At 46.3% G+C, this 25635-nt stretch overlaps 1 protein-coding gene across 2 annotated transcripts; it reads right to left on the bottom strand.

Moving 5' to 3' along the window:
* Window positions 1-8014: 8014 nt before the first annotated feature.
* reep2 (receptor accessory protein 2) lies at window positions 8015-25476 on the bottom strand. 2 transcript variants are annotated; one of them, XM_063000203.1, is made up of 8 exons: window positions 25398-25476; window positions 21491-21563; window positions 20677-20753; window positions 19116-19236; window positions 18912-19025; window positions 18683-18821; window positions 15405-15574; window positions 8015-8716 (listed from the first exon to the last, which is right to left on the bottom strand). In XM_063000203.1, exons 3-8 carry the CDS (start codon window positions 20742-20744, stop codon window positions 8642-8644), a joined length of 687 nt encoding a protein of 228 aa, XP_062856273.1. In that variant the 5' UTR covers window positions 20745-20753; window positions 21491-21563; window positions 25398-25476; the 3' UTR covers window positions 8015-8641. The 2 variants fall into 2 exon arrangements, with proteins under 2 accessions (XP_062856273.1, XP_062856272.1); XM_063000202.1 differs by lacking the exon at window positions 25398-25476 and adding an exon at window positions 24892-25056.
* Between the last annotated feature and the right edge of the window lie 159 nt (window positions 25477-25635).

Below are 25635 nucleotides of genomic sequence, written 5' to 3'. Positions count from 1 at the left end.
GTCCACGGTCAAGTGAGCTTTACGCTGGCGTGGTTTCGGAGTCCCCGACAGCCTCCAAGTCCACTGCATCGTAAAGCTTGCTCGCCTGTGGACACTATAACATGATCAATACAACTCAAAGCAAAAAAAAGAGGCGTAAATGAGTGTTATTTATTTTTTATTTTATCAGTCGTTAAATCAGTACAGAGCAGCAGTTTAACGTTTCATTTTCCTCTTCGTTCTTTATTAGAGTCGAGCGTCTCAGATCAGAACAAATAATATTAATAATATTAGAGCTGAATGACTAAAGTCCTGTACACAATAATACTGATCACACACACACAGCGCAGAAATGAAGGAGAAAGAAAACGCTTTTAATTATATTCCAATTCCCCAATAATATTTCACCTCCACTCCTGACTGAAAGTCGTACCTAACACACGCCGCTCCAACACGTGTGCAGCACCGACCGCTTCTTTTCACCTGCCCCGGGTTCATATAGAGATCCGTATCACGCACAGAAAGTCAAGCACTGATCTCCATTATCCCCCGTCTCTGTGCAGCACCATCGATCAGCCAGCAGAGGGCGTAACTGCAGCAGCTATAACATTAAAACCACCTCCTTGTTTCTACACTCACTGTCCATTTTATCAGCTCCACTTACCATATAGAAGCACTCTGTAGTTCTACAATTACTGACTGTAGTCCATCTGTTTCTCTACATGCTTTGTTACCCCCTTTCATGCTGTTCTTCAATGGTCAGGACCCCCACAGAGCAGGTATTATTTAGGTGGTGGATGATTCTCAGCACTGCAGTGACACTGACATGGTGGTGGTGTGTTAGTGTGTGTTGTGCTGGTATGAGTGGATCAGACACAGCAGCGCTGCTGGAGTTTTTAAACACCTCACTGTCACTGCTGGACTGAGAATAGTCCACCAACCAAAAATATCCAGCCAACAGCGCCCCATGGGCAGCGTCCTGTGACCACTGATGAAGGTCTAGAAGATGAGCGACTGAAACAGCAGCAATAGATGAGCGATCGTCTCTGACTTCACATCTACAAGGTGGACCGACTAGGTAGAAGTGTCTAATAGAGTGGACAATGAGTGGACACACACTCACACCAGCACCATGTCAGTGTCACTGCAGTGCTGAGAATCATCCACCACCTAAATAATACCTGCTCTGTGGGGGTCCTGACCATTGAAGAACAGCATGAAAGGGGGTAACAAAGCATGTAGAGAAACAGATGGACTACAGTCAGTAATTGTAGAACTACTAAGAGCTTCTATATGGTAAGTGGAGCTGATAACATGGACAGTGAGTGTAGAAACAAGGAGGTGGTTTTAATGTTATGGCTTATCAGTGTATATGGCGTCTCTAAACTCTTAGCCATCGTGGTGCTATCGGTTGGTTGGGCACCTACATACAGACGGTTGGCAGGGACCTGCAATGGATTGGCGTCCTGTTGAGAGCGTGTTACTGAACTGCGCCCAGTGATTCTGGGGAAACCGGACCCACTACGACCCTTTGTGGAACAATCATTTGATTCTTTTCAAACCACTTCACCCAGACTCTCTAAACAGGGCACCAATCCACCACCACAGGGCAATTTAAAGCAGCCAATCCACCTGCTGAAGGTTTTGGGGGAGTGGAAAGAAACTAAAGTCCTCAGAGAAACCCGGACGAGCATTTGAAGCTTCTCAGTCTGGTGATAAATAAAACATTCGATCGTGTCTTTCGGAATCTAGAACTGCTAAAACGACAAACCTAAATGAGCAGCTGTATTAATGCTCGTACCCGATATGACCAAAAGTATTTGGACACCTGACCTTAAGCTTGTCGGACATCCAATTTTAAAAACAAACGCTATTAAAACAGAGCGACGTCTGTGTGATCTTTTCATTTAGAGCAAATACCATCAAAGCTGGTTCAGTACAGTTTAGAATATACATGCATTTACACCGTGTTTAGCAGTAAATTTACCCAAGAAACCACCTTGAGGTCCTAAAATCATAAGCTCAGCGACCCAGACCACAAACAGCACCCTCAGATACCCAAAATACCTCAAATTATAAACTAATAAAACGTAAACACAATGAGGCGCATGTAAGATTCAGGTCGGCAGAGCTTTGTCTCCCCCTGCTGGACGCCGGTAGTAACTGCATCACAGCTCCGTTACTCAGGTTGATCTAATCGATCCTGACAGGAGAGCTGGAGGCTGAAGCTGATCTGGATCCTAACAAATCTGCCAGGAGCAACAATCTGATTATTCACGCTCTTTCTGAGATCGTCTCTCAACTCGAGCCGACAGATTTTCCACCGCCGGCCAGAATACACAACAGGGGCGATCAGACACGCCCGGGGGGGCCACACGGCTCAGAAATATTAGATATCAGGGCGCTTTTTTATCCCCCCGTAATGATTTCAACATTATTTTAGATTATTATATAAAATCAGACGGGGTAAAGAAATACTGCTGCGTTTTTTTTTAACCCGAATTCTGATCGACAGCATCCGGAGCGAATCAACACACGTCCTGTCCCGAAAAAAACAACAAAACAAAGAACTCGTTTAATTAAAATCGACAGATAATAAAAGTCGAAAGCCAGTTTGTTTAACTGAGCGAATGTGGAGCTCAATTCGTATTTTACATGTCACATGGGCGGGAAGATGTGATGCTCCAGAGTTACAACGATATATCCAGCCGATACGGATCTTTAAAAAACACGACCAAATTCTCACCGGGACGATTTTATGCTTTAATTTTTCGGCTGGGCTGATACGAGTCTGTGACGGATGATCCGAGCTCGAGCAGTGAATTCTGAAGCGTAGTTATGCAACTGGCTTTCGTCTAAGATAAGAAGCAGGATCAGTGTGGAGATCCGAGCGCGAGCAGGGAATTCTGAAGCGTAGTTATGCAACTGGCTTTCGTCTAAGATAAGAAGCAGGTTCAGTGTGGAGATCCGAGCGCGAGCAGGGAATTCTGAAGCGTAGTTATGCAACTGGCTTTCGTCTAAGATAAGAAGCAGGATCAGTGTGGAGATCCGAGCTCAAGCAGTGAATTCTGAAGCGTAGTTATGCAACTGGCTTTCGTCTAAGATAAGAAGCAGGATCAGTGTGGAGATCTGAGCGCGAGCAGGGAATTCTAAAGCGTAGATATGCAACTGGCTTTCGTCTAAGATAAGAAGCAGGATCAGTGTGGAGTTATGCAACTGGCTTTCGTCTAAGATAAGAAGCAGGATCAGTGTGGAGATCCGAGCGCGAGCAGGGAATTCTGAAGCGTAGTTATGCAACTGGCTTTCGTCTAAGATAAGAAGCAGGATCAGTGTGGAGATCCGAGCGCGAGCAGGGAATTCTCCAGGTCAGTTTAATTCAGTAAAACATTCAATCATGTATTTCGGAATCTAGAACTGCTAAAACGACAAACCTAAATGAGCAGCTGTATTAATGCTCGTACCCGATATGACCAAAAGTATTCGGACACCTGACCTTAAGCTTGTCGGACGTCCAATTTTAAAAACAAACGCTATTAAAACAGAGCGACGTCTGTGTGATCTTTTCATTTAGAGCAAATACCATCAAACAAGCAAAGCTGGTTCAGTACAGTTTAGAATATACATGCATTTACACCGTGTTTAGCAGTAAATTTACACAAGAAACCACCTCGAGGTCCTAAAATCATAAGCTCAGCGACCCAGACCACCAACAGCACCCTCAGATACCCAAAATACCTCAAATTATAAACTAATAAACATGACGTAAACATGATGAGGCTCGTGTGAGCTTCAGGCCAGCAGAGTTTTGTCTCCCCCTGCTGGACGCCTGTAGTAACTGCATCACGACAGATTTTCCACCGCCGGCCAGGATAGATAGATAGATAGATAGATAGATAGATAGATAGATAGATAGATAGATAGATAGATAGATAGATAGATAGATAGATAGATAGATAGATAGATAGATAGATACTTTATTAATCCCGAAGGAAATTGAGGCATACACAACAGGGGCGATCAGACACGCCCGGGGGGGCCACACGGCTCAGAAATATCAGATATCAGGGCGCTTTTTTATCCCCCCGTAATGATTTCAACATTATTTTAGATTATTATATAAAATCAGACGGGGTAAAGAAATACTGCTGCGTTTTTTTAACCCGAATTCTGATCGACAGCATCCGGAGCGAATCAACACACGTCCTGTCCCGAAAAAAACAACAAAACAAAGAACTCGTTTAATTAAAATCGACAGATAATAAAAGTCGAAAGCCAGTTTGTTTAACTGAGCGAATGTGGAGCTCAATTCGTATTTTACATGTCACATGGGCGGGGAGATGTGATGCTCCAGAGTTACAACGATATATCCAGCCGATACGGATCTTTAAAAAACACGACCAAATTCTCACCGGGACGATTTTATGCTTTAATTTTTCGGCTGGGCTGATACGAGTCTGTGACGGATGATCCGAGCTCGAGCAGTGAATTCTGAAGCGTAGTTATGCAACTGGCTTTCGTCTAAGATAAGAAGCAGGTTCAGTGTGGAGATCCGAGCGTGAGCAGTGAATTCTGAAGCGTAGTTATGCAACTGGCTTTCGTCTAAGATAAGAAGCAGGATCAGTGTGGAGATCCGAGCGTGAGCAGGGAATTCTGAAGCGTAGTTATGCAACTGGCTTTCGTCTAAGATAAGAAGCAGGATCAGTGTGGAGATCCGAGCGCGAGCAGGGAATTCTAAAGCGTAGATATGCAACTGGCTTTCGTCTAAGATAAGAAGCAGGTTCAGTGTGGAGATCCGAGCTCGAGCAGTGAATTCTGAAGCGTAGTTATGCAACTGGCTTTCGTCTAAGATAAGAAGCAGGATCAGTGTGGAGATCCGAGCTCGAGCAGTGAATTCTGAAGCGTAGTTATGCAACTGGCTTTCGTCTAAGATAAGAAGCAGGATCAGTGTGGAGATCCGAGCGCGAGCAGGGAATTCTGAAGCGTAGTTATGCAACTGGCTTTCGTCTAAGATAAGAAGCAGGATCAGTGTGGAGATCCGAGCGCGAGCAGGGAATTCTGAAGCGTAGTTATGCAACTGGCTTTCGTCTAAGATAAGAAGCAGGTTCAGTGTGGAGATCCGAGCTCGAGCAGGGAATTCTGAAGCGTAGTTATGCAACTGGCTTTCGTCTAAGATAAGAAGCAGGATCAGTGTGGAGATCCGAGCTCGAGCAGTGAATTCTGAAGCGTAGTTATGCAACTGGCTTTCGTCTAAGATAAGAAGCAGGTTTAGTGTGGAGATGCAAGCGCGAGCAGGGAATTCTGAAGCGTAGTTATGCAACTGGCTTTCGTCTAAGATAAGAAGCAGGATCAGTGTGGAGATCCGAGCTCGAGCAGGGAATTCTGAAGCGTAGTTATGCAACTGGCTTTCGTCTAAGATAAGAAGCAGGATCAGTGTGGAGATCCGAGCGCGAGCAGGGAATTCTGAAGCGTAGTTATGCAACTGGCTTTCGTCTAAGATAAGAAGCAGGATCAGTGTGGAGATCCGAGCGCGAGCAGGGAATTCTGAAGCGTAGTTATGCAACTGGCTTTCGTCTAAGATAAGAAGCAGGATCAGTGTGGAGATCCAAGCGCGAGCAGGGAATTCTCCAGGTCAGTTTAATTTAGTAAAACATTCAATCATGTATTTCAGAATCTAGAACTGCTAAAACGACAAACCTAAATGAGCAGCTGTATTAATGCTCGTACCCGATATGACCAAAAGTATTCGGACACCTGACCTTAAGCTTGTCGGACGTCCAATTTTAAAAACAAACGCTATTAAAACAGAGCGACGTCTGTGTGATCTTTTCATTTAGAGCAAATACCATCAAACAAGCAAAGCTGGTTCAGTACAGTTTAGAATATACACACATTTACACCGTGTTTAGCAGTAAATTTACACAAGAAACCACCTCGAGGTCCTAAAATCATAAGCTCAGCGACCCAGACCACAAACAGCACCCTCAGATACCCAAAATACCTCAAATTATAAACTAATAAACATGACGTAAACATGATGAGGCTCGTGTGAGCTTCAGGTCGGCAGAGTTTGTCTCCCCCTGCTGGACGCCTGTAGTAACTGCACCACGACCTGCCACTCTTCTGAGAAGCTTCTCACAAGGCTTTGAAGTGCGTCTGTGTATGGGAATTTGTGCCCATTCGGTCAGAAGATGGCAGCATTTGTATGGCTGGGCGCTGAGCTGTCGATTGCAGGGATTTCAGGGCTGTTTCTTTAGTTATACTGGAACAGGACAGGGCCTTCCCTAAACTGTTGCTGCAAAGTTGGAAGCATATGGTTTCCTTTATATCACACCTGTTAGTAACTGTTGTGGCTGAAACACATGAATTCAGACACACACGCACACGCACACACGCACACACACCAGCCAAAGCACAGAAACCGGAGCGCCGGGAGGAAAACCACACAGTCCTGACAGCAGCGTTTTATTGATTTAAAATGAATAAAAACGACATGCGTGCGGCTCACAGGCCGCGTTTCCGAGCGTAGAAGGGCGACTCGGAGACGCCAGTACACCGACACATTCACGAGAAGCCGAACTGCCCGGCCTGAGCCGTTAGGGTTCCGATGCAGGCCGATGATAAGCTGAATTCTGAATTCTGAAGCGTAGTTATGCAACTGGCTTTCGTCTAAGATAAGAAGCAGGTTCAGTGTGGAGATCCGAGCGTGAGCAGTGAATTCTGAAGCGTAGTTATGCAACTGGCTTTCGTCTAAGATAAGAAGCAGGATCAGTGTGGAGATCCGAGCGCGAGCAGGGAATTCTAAAGCGTAGATATGCAACTGGCTTTCGTCTAAGATAAGAAGCAGGTTCAGTGTGGAGATCCGAGCTCGAGCAGTGAATTCTGAAGCGTAGTTATGCAACTGGCTTTCGTCTAAGATAAGAAGCAGGATCAGTGTGGAGATCCGAGCTCGAGCAGTGAATTCTGAAGCGTAGTTATGCAACTGGCTTTCGTCTAAGATAAGAAGCAGGATCAGTGTGGAGATCCGAGCGAGAGCAGGGAATTCTGAAGCGTAGTTATGCAACTGGCTTTCGTCTAAGATAAGAAGCAGGATCAGTGTGGAGATCCGAGCGCGAGCAGGGAATTCTGAAGCGTAGTTATGCAACTGGCTTTCGTCTAAGATAAGAAGCAGGATCAGTGTGGAGATCCAAGCGCGAGCAGGGAATTCTCCAGGTCAGTTTAATTTAGTAAAACATTCAATCATGTATTTCAGAATCTAGAACTGCTAAAACGACAAACCTAAATGAGCAGCTGTATTAATGCTCGTACCCGATATGACCAAAAGTATTCGGACACCTGACCTTAAGCTTGTCGGACGTCCAATTTTAAAAACAAACGCTATTAAAACAGAGCGACGTCTGTGTGATCTTTTCATTTAGAGCAAATACCATCAAACAAGCAAAGCTGGTTCAGTACAGTTTAGAATATACACACATTTACACCGTGTTTAGCAGTAAATTTACACAAGAAACCACCTCGAGGTCCTAAAATCATAAGCTCAGCGACCCAGACCACAAACAGCACCCTCAGATACCCAAAATACCTCAAATTATAAACTAATAAACATGACGTAAACATGATGAGGCTCGTGTGAGCTTCAGGTCGGCAGAGTTTGTCTCCCCCTGCTGGACGCCTGTAGTAACTGCACCACGACCTGCCACTCTTCTGAGAAGCTTCTCACAAGGCTTTGAAGTGCGTCTGTGTATGGGAATTTGTGCCCATTCGGTCAGAAGATGGCAGCATTTGTATGGCTGGGCGCTGAGCTGTCGATTGCAGGGATTTCAGGGCTGTTTCTTTAGTTATACTGGAACAGGACAGGGCCTTCCCTAAACTGTTGCTGCAAAGTTGGAAGCATATGGTTTCCTTTATATCACACCTGTTAGTAACTGTTGTGGCTGAAACACATGAATTCAGACACACACGCACACGCACACGCACACACACGCACACACACCAGCCAAAGCACAGAAACCGGAGCGCCGGGAGGAAAACCACACAGTCCTGACAGCAGCGTTTTATTGATTTAAAATGAATAAAAACGACATGCGTGCGGCTCACAGGCCGCGTTTCCGAGCGTAGAAGGGCGACTCGGAGACGCCAGTACACCGACACATTCACGAGAAGCCGAACTGCCCGGCCTGAGCCGTTAGGGTTCCGATGCAGGCCGATGATAAGCTACAATCGTTTATTATGAGGCTAAAATCCCGATTAAAACCTAACGTGTTAAGATGTGAGGTCAGCCGCGCGAGGCTGAGGGGAGGAACGCGAGGTGAGGACTATTTTCGACGACAGTTCCGGGCGTGGTGACGGATGATGTTCGGCGGCGGCGGCAAGTGAGGTCAGAGTTGTGCTCGCAGCTCTGAAATCCGCCAAACGTCCCACAGGGGGCGCCCTACGTGCCGAGAAAAGAAAACCAGACCCGTGACTGGAAGACGTGACGTCCTAAAACTGGGGGAACTGGGATCTGAGGAGATACTATGATGGTGGTGGCTCATGCATACGGGCTAAGTGAGCATATTATGGGATGTAGGAGGACCATAATGATGTAGATGATCGAGAACCTGTAAGCATGGACGTGTGTGTGTGTGTGTGTGTGTGTGTGTGTGTGTGTGTGGGACTCTGGATCTCAAGGCGGCGTCTCGGCGGTGTTGCTCGTAGCCGTGCTCTTCTTCTTCGGCTGTTTCTTCACCGTCTTGGTCACCTGGTTTCAAAAAGAAGGACAAAAACACTTTTATCAGATCCACATCTAATAGATCCCTCACCCTCACATGCACCATCAGATCCACATCTAATAGATCCCTCACCCTCACACGCACCATCAGATCCACATCTAATAGATCCCTCACCCTCACACCCACCATCAGATCCACATCTAATAAATACCTCACCCTCACACGCACCATCAGATCCACATCTAATAGATCCCTCACCCTCATACGCACCATCAGATCCACATCTAATAGATCCCTCACCCTCACACGCACCATCAGATCCACATCTAATAGATCCCTCACCCTCACACGCACCATCAGATCCACATCTAATAGATCCCTCACCCTCACACGCACCATCAGATCCACATCTAATAGATCCCTCACCCTCACACGCACCATCAGATCCACATCTAATAGATCCCTCACACGCACCATCAGATCCACATCTAATAGATCCCTCACCCTCACACACACCATCAGATCCACATCTAATAGATCCCTCACCCTCACATGCACCATCAGATCCACATCTAATAGATCCCTCACCCTCACACGCACCATCAGATCCACATCTAATAGATCCCTCACCCTCACACCCACCATCAGATCCACATCTAATAAATACCTCACCCTCACACGCACCATCAGATCCACATCTAATAGATCCCTCACCCTCATACGCACCATCAGATCCACATCTAATAGATCCCTCACCCTCACACGCACCATCAGATCCACATCTAATAGATCCCTCACCCTCACACGCACCATCAGATCCACATCTAATAGATCCCTCACCCTCACACGCACCATCAGATCCACATCTAATAGATCCCTCACCCTCACACGCACCATCAGATCCACATCTAATAGATCCCTCACACGCACCATCAGATCCACATCTAATAGATCCCTCACCCTCACACACACCATCAGATCCACATCTAATAGATCCCTCACCCTCACACGCACCATCAGATCCACATCTAATAGATCCCTCACCCTCACACCACCATCAGATCCACATCTAACAGATCCCTCACCCTCACACAATCAGATCAACATCTAATAGATCCCTCACCCTCACACGCACCATCAGATCCACATCTAATAGATCCCTCACCCTCACACGCACCATCAACTCCACATCTAATAGATCCCTCACCCTCACACACCATCAGATCCACATCTAATAGATCCCTCACCCTCACCATCAGCTCCACATCTAATAGATCCCTCACCCTCACCATCAGATCCACATCTAATAGATCCCTCACCCTCACATGCACCATCAGATCCACATCTAATAGATCCCTCACCCTCACACGCACCATCAGATCCACATCTAATAGATCCCTCACCCTCACACGCACCATCAGATCCACATCTAATAGATCCCTCACCCTCACATGCACCATCAGATCCACATCTAATAGATCCCTCACCCTCACACACCATCAACTCCACATCTAATAGATCCCTCACCCTCACCATCAGCTCCACATCTAATAGATCCCTCACCCTCACACGCACCATCAGCTCCACATCTAATAGATCCCTCACCCTCACACACCATCAGATCCACATCTAATAGATCCCTCACACACACCATCAGCTCCACATCTAATAGATCCCTCACCCTCACACACCATCAGATCCACATCTAATAGATCCCTCACCCTCACACACACCATCAGATCCACATCTAATAGATCCCTCACCCTCACACGCACCATCAGATCCACATCTAATAGATCCCTCACCCTCACACGCACCATCAGATCCACATCTAATAGATCCCTCACCCTCACATGCACCATCAGATCCACATCTAATAGATCCCTCACCCTCACACACCATCAGATCCACATCTAATAGATCCCTCACCCTCACACGCACCATCAACTCCACATCTAATAGATCCCTCACCTTCACCATCAGCTCCACATCTAATAGATCCCTCACCCTCACACGCACCATCAGCTCCACATCTAATAGATCCCTCACCCTCACACACCATCAGCTCCACATTTAATAGATCCCTCACCCTCACCATCAGCTCCACATCTAATAGATCCCTCACCCTCACCCGCACCATCAGCTCCACATCTAATAGATCCCTCACCCTCACACGCACCATCAGCTCCACATCTAATAGATCCCTCACCCTCACACACCATCAGCTCCACATTTAATAGATCCCTCACCCTCACCATCAGCTCCACATCTAATAGATCCCTCACCCTCACACGCACCATCAGATCCACATCTAATAGATCCCTCACACGCACCATCAGATCCACATCTAATAGATCCCTCACCCTCACACACACCATCAGATCCACATCTAATAGATCCCTCACCCTCACACGCACCATCAGATCCACATCTAATAGATCCCTCACCCTCACACCACCATCAGATCCACATCTAACAGATCCCTCACCCTCACACAATCAGATCAACATCTAATAGATCCCTCACCCTCACACGCACCATCAGATCCACATCTAATAGATCCCTCACCCTCACACGCACCATCAACTCCACATCTAATAGATCCCTCACACACCATCAGATCCACATCTAATAGATCCCTCACCCTCACACGCACCATCAACTCCACATCTAATAGATCCCTCACCCTCACACACCATCAGATCCACATCTAATAGATCCCTCACCCTCACCATCAGCTCCACATCTAATAGATCCCTCACCCTCACCATCAGATCCACATCTAATAGATCCCTCACCCTCACATGCACCATCAGATCCACATCTAATAGATCCCTCACCCTCACACGCACCATCAGATCCACATCTAATAGATCCCTCACCCTCACACGCACCATCAGATCCACATCTAATAGATCCCTCACCCTCACATGCACCATCAGATCCACATCTAATAGATCCCTCACCCTCACACACCATCAGATCCACATCTAATAGATCCCTCACCCTCACACGCACCATCAACTCCACATCTAATAGATCCCTCACCCTCACCATCAGCTCCACATCTAATAGATCCCTCACCCTCACACACCATCAGATCCACATCTAATAGATCCCTCACCCTCACACACACCATCAGCTCCACATCTAATAGATCCCTCACCCTCACACACCATCAGATCCACATCTAATAGATCCCTCACCCTCACACACACCATCAGATCCACATCTAATAGATCCCTCACCCTCACACGCACCATCAGATCCACATCTAATAGATCCCTCACCCTCACACGCACCATCAGATCCACATCTAATAGATCCCTCACCCTCACATGCACCATCAGATCCACATCTAATAGATCCCTCACCCTCACACACCATCAGATCCACATCTAATAGATCCCTCACCCTCACACGCACCATCAACTCCACATCTAATAGATCCCTCACCTTCACCATCAGCTCCACATCTAATAGATCCCTCACCCTCACACGCACCATCAGCTCCACATCTAATAGATCCCTCACCCTCACACACCATCAGCTCCACATTTAATAGATCCCTCACCCTCACCATCAGCTCCACATCTAATAGATCCCTCACCCTCACACGCACCATCAGCTCCACATCTAATAGATCCCTCACCCTCACACGCACCATCAGCTCCACATCTAATAGATCCCTCACCCTCACACGCACCATCAGCTCCACATCTAATAGATCCCTCACCCTCACACGCACCATCAGCTCCACATCTAATAGATCCCTCACCCTCACACACACCATCAGATCCACATCTAATAGATCCCTCACCCTCACACGCACCATCAGATCCACATCTAATAGATCCCTCACCCTCACACGCACCATCAACTCCACATCTAATAGATCCCTCACCCTCACACACCATCAGATCCACATCTAATAGATCCCTCACCCTCACCATCAGCTCCACATCTAATAGATCCCTCACCCTCACCATCAGATCCACATCTAATAGATCCCTCACCCTCACACGCACCATCAGATCCACATCTAATAGATCCCTCACCCTCACATGCACCATCAGATCCACATCTAATAGATCCCTCACCCTCACACACCATCAACTCCACATCTAATAGATCCCTCACCCTCACCATCAGCTCCACATCTAATAGATCCCTCACCCTCACACGCACCATCAGCTCCACATCTAATAGATCCCTCACCCTCACACACCATCAGATCCACATCTAATAGATCCCTCACACACACCATCAGCTCCACATCTAATAGATCCCTCACCCTCACACACCATCAGATCCACATCTAATAGATCCCTCACCCTCACACACACCATCAGATCCACATCTAATAGATCCCTCACCCTCACACGCACCATCAGATCCACATCTAATAGATCCCTCACCCTCACACGCACCTTCAGATCCACATCTAATAGATCCCTCACCCTCACATGCACCATCAGATCCACATCTAATAGATCCCTCACCCTCACACACCATCAGATCCACATCTAATAGATCCCTCACCCTCACACGCACCATCAACTCCACATCTAATAGATCCCTCACCTTCACCATCAGCTCCACATCTAATAGATCCCTCACCCTCACACGCACCATCAGCTCCACATCTAATAGATCCCTCACCCTCACACACCATCAGCTCCACATTTAATAGATCCCTCACCCTCACCATCAGCTCCACATCTAATAGATCCCTCACCCTCACACGCACCATCAGCTCCACATCTAATAGATCCCTCACCCTCACACGCACCATCAGCTCCACATCTAATAGATCCCTCACCCTCACACACCATCAGCTCCACATTTAATAGATCCCTCACCCTCACCATCAGCTCCACATCTAATAGATCCCTCACCCTCACACGCACCATCAGATCCACATCTAATAGATCCCTCACACGCACCATCAGATCCACATCTAATAGATCCCTCACCCTCACACACACCATCAGATCCACATCTAATAGATCCCTCACCCTCACACGCACCATCAGATCCACATCTAATAGATCCCTCACCCTCACACCACCATCAGATCCACATCTAACAGATCCCTCACCCTCACACAATCAGATCAACATCTAATAGATCCCTCACCCTCACACGCACCATCAGATCCACATCTAATAGATCCCTCACCCTCACACGCACCATCAACTCCACATCTAATAGATCCCTCACACACCATCAGATCCACATCTAATAGATCCCTCACCCTCACACGCACCATCAACTCCACATCTAATAGATCCCTCACCCTCACACACCATCAGATCCACATCTAATAGATCCCTCACCCTCACCATCAGCTCCACATCTAATAGATCCCTCACCCTCACCATCAGATCCACATCTAATAGATCCCTCACCCTCACATGCACCATCAGATCCACATCTAATAGATCCCTCACCCTCACACGCACCATCAGATCCACATCTAATAGATCCCTCACCCTCACACGCACCATCAGATCCACATCTAATAGATCCCTCACCCTCACATGCACCATCAGATCCACATCTAATAGATCCCTCACCCTCACACACCATCAGATCCACATCTAATAGATCCCTCACCCTCACACGCACCATCAACTCCACATCTAATAGATCCCTCACCCTCACCATCAGCTCCACATCTAATAGATCCCTCACCCTCACACGCACCATCAGCTCCACATCTAATAGATCCCTCACCCTCACACACCATCAGATCCACATCTAATAGATCCCTCACCCTCACACACACCATCAGCTCCACATCTAATAGATCCCTCACCCTCACACACCATCAGATCCACATCTAATAGATCCCTCACCCTCACACACACCATCAGATCCACATCTAATAGATCCCTCACCCTCACACGCACCATCAGATCCACATCTAATAGATCCCTCACCCTCACACGCACCATCAGATCCACATCTAATAGATCCCTCACCCTCACATGCACCATCAGATCCACATCTAATAGATCCCTCACCCTCACACACCATCAGATCCACATCTAATAGATCCCTCACCCTCACACGCACCATCAACTCCACATCTAATAGATCCCTCACCTTCACCATCAGCTCCACATCTAATAGATCCCTCACCCTCACACGCACCATCAGCTCCACATCTAATAGATCCCTCACCCTCACACACCATCAGCTCCACATTTAATAGATCCCTCACCCTCACCATCAGCTCCACATCTAATAGATCCCTCACCCTCACACGCACCATCAGCTCCACATCTAATAGATCCCTCACCCTCACACGCACCATCAGCTCCACATCTAATAGATCCCTCACCCTCACACACCATCAGCTCCACATTTAATAGATCCCTCACCCTCACCATCAGCTCCACATCTAATAGATCCCTCACCCTCACACACACCATCAGATCCACATCTAATAGATCCCTCACCCTCACACACACCATCAGATCCACATCTAATAGATCCCTCACCCTCACACACACTATCAGATCCACATCTAATAGATCCCTCACCCTCACACACACTATCAGATCCACATCTAATAGATCCCTCACCCTCACACACACCATCAGATCCACATCTAATAGATCCCTCACCCTCACACACACCATCAGATCCACATCTAATAGATCCCTAGAATGTGTGTGTGTGTGTGTGTGTGTGTGTGTGTGTGTTTACCTCAGTCTTAGCAGCGGCTGGTTTCTTGGCCGCTCTGACGCTCGGCGCCCTCTTGATCATTTTATCAGCAGCATCTTCCTCCGACTGCTCCGTCCGGCTATCAGACTGGTCGGCATCAGGCCGGGAACTGAGCTGTGATTCGCTGTCTGCCGTTATGGGCGGGGCTCGTGCTGACAGGAGAAGAAACGCAAAGTAATAATCATTTCCTTTACATGACTGAGTCATTACACTTGTTAGTAACTGATGTGGCTGAAACATGTGAATTCTTTAGAGGGGGTGTCCAAATACTTTTGAACATGTGTATCAGAATCACCAGCCACTGAGACAAGACCCTCATCAGATGTTCAGAGGAGGTTAAGCTCCTGAAGGTTCAGTACTAGTACGAGCGGCGCCCATTTGAATCAGAAGGTCCAGTGACGGCTTTGGTCGGTCATATAACAGGCGCACCCTACGGCGCTGAGCTTTAAGGGGCAGATTTAGGCTCAGGACCTCCGAGCGACCATGATCCTCCTCTGAAGATCGGTACAAAGGAAAAGCTGGAGATAGACTCCCCAAATCTACTTCCTCTGGTCCTTCTCAGATGATTCTGACATTAGAGACGTCAGTGGCATTTCTTAACTCATGTTTGTAGTTGCAGTGATGAACCGTGTTCACTGACGAGGGTTTTCTGAAGAACTCCAGAGTCCACGTGGTTCTGTTTATTACAGTGTGAGATCCGGTCTGAGAGACTGAAGTGATTTTGTTGAATCTTGTAATAATATTATGGACTGTAGATGGTAAATTCCCAGAATTTTGCTCTTTTTTTTTTAAAGCGTTTTCTCCCCATCTTCCTCCTGATTTAGCGACTCAATTTTGTCCCCCGCTGCTGAGAGATACCAGATTGCATCCGAGGAGAGCACGTCGCTGTACACGCCCTCCTCTTCTCGCCCCTGCATTCTGCACAGGCGTCGACCCACCCACCCACACATAGTCCGGCCCCCACCCTGCAGATACGGTGGCCTTTTTAAAACTTTGGGTTATTCGCTCGCACAGACCCATCATTCTTCGATTTCGTTAGAGCTCCTGTTATAGACAATCGTGACAATCAGTTCAGCCCCTGTCCTAAATTTTTTGGAATGTGTTTCAGGCATCAAATTTTGAATTAGTGTATATAAATTGAAAAGGTTACCAATTACTTGCATAATACCTACCGTCCCATGTATTTTTTGGGAACTGGATTGCAAGTACAGTTCATCATAAATATTGGGACGGGACTTTTTTCTTTTTGCTAAAGTCTGGAAATTGTTGCATTTATTTATTTATTTATTTATTTACAGTAGACCCTTGACTTATGAATGTAATTGGTTCTGAAGTTCTGTTCTTAAGTCAAAATGTTCGTTAGTTAAACCTGTTTTTTTTCCCATAAGAAATAATGTAAACAGAATTAATCCGTGCCAGACCTCCCAACCCCCCCCTTACCCCTAACCTCTCTAATCTCTTAAATGCTCTTTTTTTGTTATAAATACACGTATATTTTCACTTAAATCTTAAATTATAGAATAGATAATACTGTAATAAACAATAATACACAGTAGTCCAGTACATAAACACACCACATTTCAGTACAGTGCATGTGCTGCACCATACACCATCACATACACCATAATACATTTCCTTCTTTTATATAAACTGTATCTACCAGAAACAACAATAACTCTCATATTTCTCTATTATTTCCTTCTTTATTTCAGTAGTGTTGTATTTTGTAGGTGTAACTGCACGAAAGAAAGACGAGTTCCTTCTTCTCTCTCACTCACTGTCCCCTCTGTCTGATACACAGTGACACCTACTGGCAGGAGTAATTATACAACAACAAACGTAATGTTTCTCAGCTCTGCGCTCTCTCTGCACCTTATTTGGGGACATTTTAATACCGAAAACACCGGAAAAACACCGTCCGCTGTGCAAATTTTCACTCACTAAATATATACAGAGAGAGAGACGCTCGGAGTCAACTTGTTCGTGATGTCACGTGTTTCGCGTCAAGTTAAAACAGATCGTTTGTAACCCGAAATGTTCGTATGGTAAACCGTTGGGTTTTAATGTTTAACACGTGTGTGTTATTTAATGACAAAACAGGTATTATGTTCCTGTCTGTTTATTTTATTGTGTCTTCACATTTTGGGCCATCAGAAGTTGTAATAAATTAAATAATCAAGCACTAAGAATCTGAACGCCTGAACCGAGACTGATCTTAATTCGAATGCCGCCCCTGACGAGCTCCCTCTCTTTCTCCTCGACGGACCTTCAGAGCCAGAGAGACGAACTCTGCATTTAAACTGCCCACATTACCCACGCTGAATGTTGGCACGGAGCGTGATGCTGGCTGGCACATTCACCCTCCCCAAACGACACGTTCCGGACCGAACCCGGTTCTGCCAGGGTGGCCAGAGCACCCGACTGATCTGACCAGTTCCATCTCACCGTCTCTTTAAATTCCCGAAATCACACACCGGTCACACAGCAGAATACAGACGAGCTCGGACAAAGGCTGTCTGGGTTCAACTGGGTTCCAGTAAATCAGCTAAAAAAGGAGCACACGACTCCGGCTGGGTGGGTTTGTGCTCTACAGATACAGCCCCAGAGGTTCCAGGATCGTCCACCGTCATCGTCTTGACATGCAGTGACACTGACATGGTGGTGGTGTGTTAGTGTGTGTTGTGCTGGTATGAGTGGATCAGACACAGCAGCGCTGCTGGAGTTTTTAAACACCGTGTCCACTCACTGTCCACTCTATTAGACACTCCTACCTAGTCGGTCCACCTTGTAGATGTAAAGTCAGAAACGATCGCTCATCTATTGCTGCTGTTTGAGTCGCTCATCTTCTAGACCTTCATCAGTGGGCACAGGACGCTGCCCACGGGGCGCTGTTGGCTGGATGTTTTTGGTCGGTGGACGATTCTCGGTCCAGCAGTGACAGTGAGGTGTTTAAAAACTCCAGCAGCGCTGCTGTGTCTGATCCACTCATACCAGCACAACACACACTAACACACCACCACCATGTCAGTGTCACTGCAGTGCTGAGAATCATCCACCACCTAAATAATACCTGCTCTGTGGTGGTCCTGTGGGGGTCCTGACCATTGAAGAACAGCATGAAAGGGGGGTAACAAAGTATGTAGAGGAACAGATGGACTACAGTCAGTAATTGTAGAACTATAAAGTGCTTCTATATGGTAAGACAGGTATTATGTTTCTGTGTAACCCACCTAGCTGGCAGTGCAGGTGCTAGCGTGTACCTGTGCGTGTTTTGGCGCGGGGGAGCGTAGCAGCAGCGTGGGTCTCATCAACACCATCCAGCAGCTCCTCCTCGTTCTGGATGAGCGTCAGATCCTGCAGGCTGAAGCTGCGCAGCTTCTCCGACAGCACGCCCTGACCCTGCGCGATACACACCATCACCCGAAAATACACACACACACACACCACCCAACGTTACCCTGTCAGAAACCGAGCCGAGCGCGCGCTGACCTTAGCGGCCGCCGAGACCGCCACCGTGGCCGCGATGTTCAGCCCCCTCTTCCAAAAACGCATGGTGGTCTGGTAGCTGCGGTCCTTGGCCTGGGTGATGTACTCGTCGATCTCCTGCAAGACAAACGCTGGCGTGAGGAACGTGAACGCGCCGGTGGGTGCGGCGTACAGTACAAGTGCAGTGTCAAGCGTACGAGTCCAGACCTTCTCTTTGTTGGACAGGGTGGGGTGCACAAACTTTCGGTAGAGCACGCTGGAGCCCTTGGTGTACGGCGAGAGCAGCCAGACGACGAAGGCGATCTTCAGCTCGAAATAAAACGGAAACCTGTGAAGCGTGAGATGTGTAGAGTTCTAATTCCGTTCATTTTCACACATTCGTCATGTTTAATTGCTTCAAATAAAATTAAAAAAAACATCAAAGGGAGAGACGGGCAACCTGAGTAACCTCTGAAAAGCTTACAAAGCTATTGCCAAGCTTTTAGGACTCTAGAGAACCACAGCGAGAGCCACTAAGTCCAAAGCGAGAAAACCTGAAACAGTATTAAATCTTTCCAACAGCTTCCATCATACCACAGTCTTCTTGATCAGATCGGGGGTCATGCGAGCACCAGCGTGTTCACTATCGGGAACTGGAAATGACCAAATTGGGAGATAAAGGGGATAAAATCCATCAGTCTGTGACAAGACTGAAGTGATCTAGAGCAGCAGCTCAGCAGCTCGATGGTTAGGGTCCAGGATTTGTTATCAGAAGGTTTCTGGTTCAAGCCACATTATCACCAGGTTGCCACTGTTGGGCCCCTGAGCGAGGCCCTTAATGCTCAATTGCGCAAGTTGTATTCAGTCATAATTGTGCGTCACTTTGGATCAAAGTCCAACATGTTATATGGTTTAGGGGGCGGGACTTCATAAATCGTATCAGTCGACTGCGTAGAGCAGCAACTTACCATATAGAAGCACTTTGTAGTTCTACAATTACTGACTGTAGTCCATCTGTTTCTCTACATGCTTTGTTAGCCCCTCTCACCCTGTTCTTCAATGGTCAGGACCCCCACAGAGCAGGTATTATTTAGGTGGTGGATGATTCTCAGCACTGCAGTGACACTGACATGGTGGTGGTGTGTTAGTGTGTGTTGTGCTGGTATGAGTGGATCAGACACAGCAGCGCTGCTGGAGTTTTTAAACACCGTGTCCACTCACTGTCCACTCTATTAGACACTCCTACCTAGTCGGTCCACCTTGTAGATGTAAAGTCAGAGACGATCGCTCATCTATTGCTGCTGTTTGAGTCGCTCATCTTCTAGACCTTCATCAGTGGTCACAGGACGCTGCCCACGGGGCGCTGTTGGCTAGATATTTTTGGTCGGTGGACGGTTCTCAGTCCAGCAGTGACGGTGAGGTGTTTAAAAACTCCAGCAGCGCTGCTGTGTCTGATCCACTCATACCAGCACAACACACACTAACACACCACCACCATGTCAGTGTCACTGCAGTGCTGAGAATCATCCACCACCTAAATAATACCTGCTCTGTGGGGGTCCTGTGGGGGTCCTGACCATTGAAGAACAGCATGAAAGGGGGCTAACAAAGCATGTAGAGAAACAGATGGACTACAGTCAGTAATTGTAGAACTACAAAGTGCTTCTATATGGTAAGTGGAGCTGATAACATGTACAGTGAGTGTAGAAACAAGGAGGTGGTTTTAATGTTATAATGTGATGCTGTAATTCGGTCCCGGCGTCGCTCGGTGTGTGTGAGGGTCACTCACCAGGACAGAAACATGTCTGTGACCGTCTCAGCTGTAGAGAACAAAGCAAACACGATCCAGTACATCATCCACTTCACCTGAAACACACACACACACACACACACACACACACACACACACACACACACACACACACACCAGATATTTAAACACAGCTACAGATAATACACACAGGGGTCTGTATGAGAACCTAGCGTCACACACACTCACCTATAGGGTAATTCTGTGTCTCCAATTAACTTGACTGCACATTTTTGGACTGTGGGATTAAACTGGAGCACCAGGAGGAAACCCACGCAGACACGGGGAGAACATGCAAACTCCGCACTGTCGCTGTGAGGAGACAGAGCTACCCACCGAGCCACCGTGACACCCGGAACCCTTATTATTAATTACTAATTACAATAAGCAACTGTCGCCAACTAGTGGACGGATTAAAAACTGCAGACTGCTGTAATTAAAAGTCGTTTATTCTGATAAATTCAGCCAATCATGTCTGTGTAGACGCCCGACCAACCGATAGCAGCGCTCAGATTCGATCCCAAGACCTTGATGCTGGTAGGCTGGCATATTTTACTGCCATTCCACCCACAGAGTGCCCACAGTGGTAGTAAAGCTAAATGTCTGTGTGGTCAGATGTAACCCAAGTCTCAAAGTAAGGTAAACGTATAGTTTAGAACCTGCTCGAATATGGACAGTGGCAGCCATGTTCCAGCAGTTTTTGTATCTAAGCATCAGGCCTCGAGGCAGACCACTGTTCCATGTGCTGTAATGGGTACAGGAGAAGGACGTGCAGCCGCGCTGGAATACTCACATACTCCTTGACGTTTTTCGTCTTCACCGCCTTATAGGAGGAGTACGCTGGGTACAGGGTCCCGAACGCCAGGCTGATGAAGAGAACCAGAGAGAGAGAGACGTTCACCTTCAGCTGAGAGGAAATACAGTCTCTGTTCCAGTAAACTCAGCCCAGATCATCTTACACTGACTGAGACGAATTACACAGTACACTACTGGGTCTTTGTGAGAACCTGGTGACCCGCCCTGCTCCCCACTACCTGCCTGATCAGCAAATCAGTAGAGAGGATTCTAATCAGACCTGGAGCTCATAATCAGATTATTTAGACGCACAAATCTAAAAATTTAGACATGCCTTCTTCTCGGGAGTGTAGGATGATGTAAAATGTGTCTGTCTAGAGAGATCGCTAAGTTTTCACACAGACCCATGTGACCAAAAGTATTTGGACACACAACAAGGGATTAATATATGGTAATTATTGGTGTACGATTGCTCGTCCTAGTCGCTACATCAAGTTTAAAACTATGTTTATAAAGGATCCTTTTTAATTTCTACAGTTTCCGTTCATATAAGCGTTCATATGATTCCCTCAGCACTACTCGCCGTGTGCAGGACCTCAGTCGTATCAGCTCTGGTCACTGGTCGGCGGCATTAAGCGCCGTCTTAAAAAACACCGTCTGCAGCCGTCAGAGGACGATTGTAGAGCTTTCAAAGAGAAGATCAAAGTTCTCCACGACCCAAATCATCCAAAGTTTGGTGATACTTAAAACTGGTACAAAACTAAAAGCTGGTTTGTTCACTGTGTAAAGCTTTGATGGTACCACAGCAGCACCGGCGCCGTGCTGCACGTCTATATTGTTTCATTACGCTTCTTAATCGTGGAGATGTTGGAATAGACTGTGTTTAATATGGAGCACCTGAGAATGTGATAATCTGAACATAAACCCTGTTTACATTTAGTTCTGTGTTATATTATTATGCCGTGCAGTTTATTGTTAAAATAAAAGAAGCTTAAATGAGATTCTAAATGAATTTTTTTGGAGGAAAATTAATCGTTTAGATTAATCGAATAATCGATAAAATAGCCAAAATAGCCAAAACAAAACATAAAACCACTGATTATGAATGCATACAGTTCCTACAATTTACATTAGTAGTTTGAAGTTTGGGACACAGCACAGCTTGGAACTCCACTCCACTCGCAGGAGTCGTGGATCGTTTTATTTATTTCAGTTTTATTATCGGATTATTGTTTCTACCCACCAATAGTCCAGATCCCTCACACGTTTCTAATCTCCACGTGACCCACAAGCAGCTCCTGACGTGTAAACGCTGAACAAGTCATGGCCGTCACGATTAGTGATGATTTACAGAGCGAGAATGAGGGACACTTTATCCAACGCTTCATCTAAAGTCGTTACCTAGTGCGGTTCAAGCACCTGAGGGCTAATGGCTTTGCTCAAGGGTCCAACAGTGGCAACCAAACAACCAGCATAAACAAACGACGAACATTGATTTGACCCCAGAACCGCTCACTACTACACTGACATGGTGGATCTGCACAGAAAGCAGACACAAAAAAATGTCAGCTCTCCCAGCTCTCCCAGTGGGCCACAGCTTCATGGTGTTCGTGCTGATGGGACAGAATCTGAGGCCGCCGTGATACAGAACGGTCGTCGCTCACTGACGTGCACGGACTGTGTATCTGTGTGCAGGTTCGGTGCAGTGCAGTGCACACGCCCTCTGTCCTACTTGGGCTGGAGACACTCCCATAATGCCTTGCTTCTGATCTACAACACAGGGGCGTGTTCACCACCGTACGCTCTGTAATAATCTGAGAACTCAGGTGTTTATATTGCTTGATACGGTCCAGGACCTTTACTCTCCTATCTTGTGCTTCATAAGAATTCATACGATTTCAAAAGGAGACAGATCTAGGGCCGCCACTAATGACTGTGTTTCTAATGATTTATCTAAACAGTAGTTTATCGATTAATCGATTAATCCAACGATTAACTTTCCTCCAAAAAGTGTAATTCAGAATCTCATTTAAGCTTCTTTTATTGGAACACTAAACTGTACAGCATAATAATCTAACACAGAACTAAATGTAAACAGGGTTTATGTCCATATGATCACATTCTCATATAAGTGCTCCATATTAAACAGAGTGCAGCTCGTGTTTATGCTGTTCTGTACACACAGCAACATGCTTCAACTTATAGCAGAGATAAAATAGTTAGATGTAGCCGCGTCTCATTAAGTCCAGCGTACAGTAACGACAGAACAAGCCCCGATTCTAACCTCCACATTCACTCAACACTTACTGCACATTCTAAACCATGTAAACACAGTGGTGAGTGTTACACATGAGAGTCTGACGCAGTAAAGTACGCGGCGGTCTAACTGAACTCAATAAGAAATACGCTGTTCCAACATCTCCACGATTAAGAAGCGTAATGAAACAATATAGACGTGCAGCACGGCGCCGGTGCTGCTGTGGTACCATCAAAGCTTTACACAGTGAACAAACCAGCTTTTAGTTTTGTGCCAAACTTTGGATGATTTGGGTCGTGGAGAACTTTGATCTGTTATTTGAAAGCTCTACAATCGTCCTCTGACGGCTGCAGACGGCGTTTTTTAAGACGGCGCTTAATGCCGCCAACCAGCGACCGGAGCAGATACGACTGAGGTCCTGCACACGGCGAGTAGTGCTGAGGGAATCATATGAACGCTTATATGAACGGAGACGATGTAGAAATTAAAAAGGATCCTTTATAAACATAGTTTTAAACACGATGCAGCGACTTAAGATCTGCACTGCAGGCAGGCCAGTACAGCACCGGTACTCTCTTACTACAAAGGGCTGATAAAATGGACTGTAGAAACAAGGAGGTGGTTTTAATGTTATGGCTGATCGGTGTATATAGACAGACTCACCATTTTCATATAAAATCCACCTTACTTGTGTATTTTATATAAACACTATAAAGCATTATGGGACTGGAACTACTCACCTGTATCATGAGTGCACCTGTTTCCACACCCTATCATTACGGGTTTTTTCTTTAATTTGTCCCTCAATTAGATTATTGTTATTACAGCATTTTATAGATCAGATTTCTTACAGGAAAACTATTAAATATGTTTATGATTTTATTATTAATTAAAGATGTGCTTTTAAACGACGACCTGCACAAACAAGGTTCTGGATTCTGTTTAATAAGCATTCTGGCAGCTAACAGCCTATTAACTAAAATAAATACATTCAAATGTTATTTTGGAATATATAAATAGATGTATATAATGCATTTGATTTAATGTATATATTTATTTCAGAAGCTCCTTGGCCAGTAAAGGTAGGATGCAGGAAGCCTGGCCGACATGAGCATAAAAATAACAGTAACATCAATACTCACACCACCATCCTGGAAATAATCCACGACACCATCCTGATCCTGGTCGCGTCTCTATATTTAACTATCTTTACCAATCATTCCTATAAATAAAGCCGATTTCCACCTGATCACACCGCCGCCTCGAATCAATCACGGGTACCTTCCAACATCTCGCCTGCTGACTGCTACATCTCGCATGGACGCTGACTGAATCCCGAATGGCAGTGTCCTCCCTATATAGGTGCACTACACGCGGTGGGTGATAAAGGCTCGTGCGCGCTATCTAGTGCACTACATGACACCCGCAGAGTTATTTGAGATGAAGCCTCTCTTAAAGAGACCGCGTCCTCTTTGTCGTTCATTGAAAGGAATAGCGTTAAACACAACACAAACATGTAAAGTAACACTATCATAAACACACCAAATAAATTCATACATTTATTTAAAATAAAATAAATACAATACATTTATATACGGTTTCATCCTGGTCAGGGTTACAGTGGGCCCTGTTCCACCTGGATACCAACCTGAAGACACATTAGAGGCAATTTGAACAGCTAATCCATGCTGATGTGAGGAGATGTTTCTCTACACAAGGATCGAACCCAGATGCCCAGATCCCCTGTTGTTGCGCCACGTGGACTTTACTCTGCCAGTTGTCTCCCCGTGCCACTGCCACCCCGAAATAATACAACATAGTTTAGCCAATCATTCTCTCATTGGTTTCCTGCGCCACCCAAAGCACCGGGCGCAGGGCAGAAACAC

The sequence above is a fragment of the Trichomycterus rosablanca genome, chromosome 8, assembly GCF_030014385.1.
Source record: "Trichomycterus rosablanca isolate fTriRos1 chromosome 8, fTriRos1.hap1, whole genome shotgun sequence".
NCBI lineage: Eukaryota > Metazoa > Chordata > Actinopteri > Siluriformes > Trichomycteridae > Trichomycterus > Trichomycterus rosablanca.
Note: the sequence above shows the minus strand (reverse complement) of the source record. Positions and strands in the feature narration are given on the sequence as shown.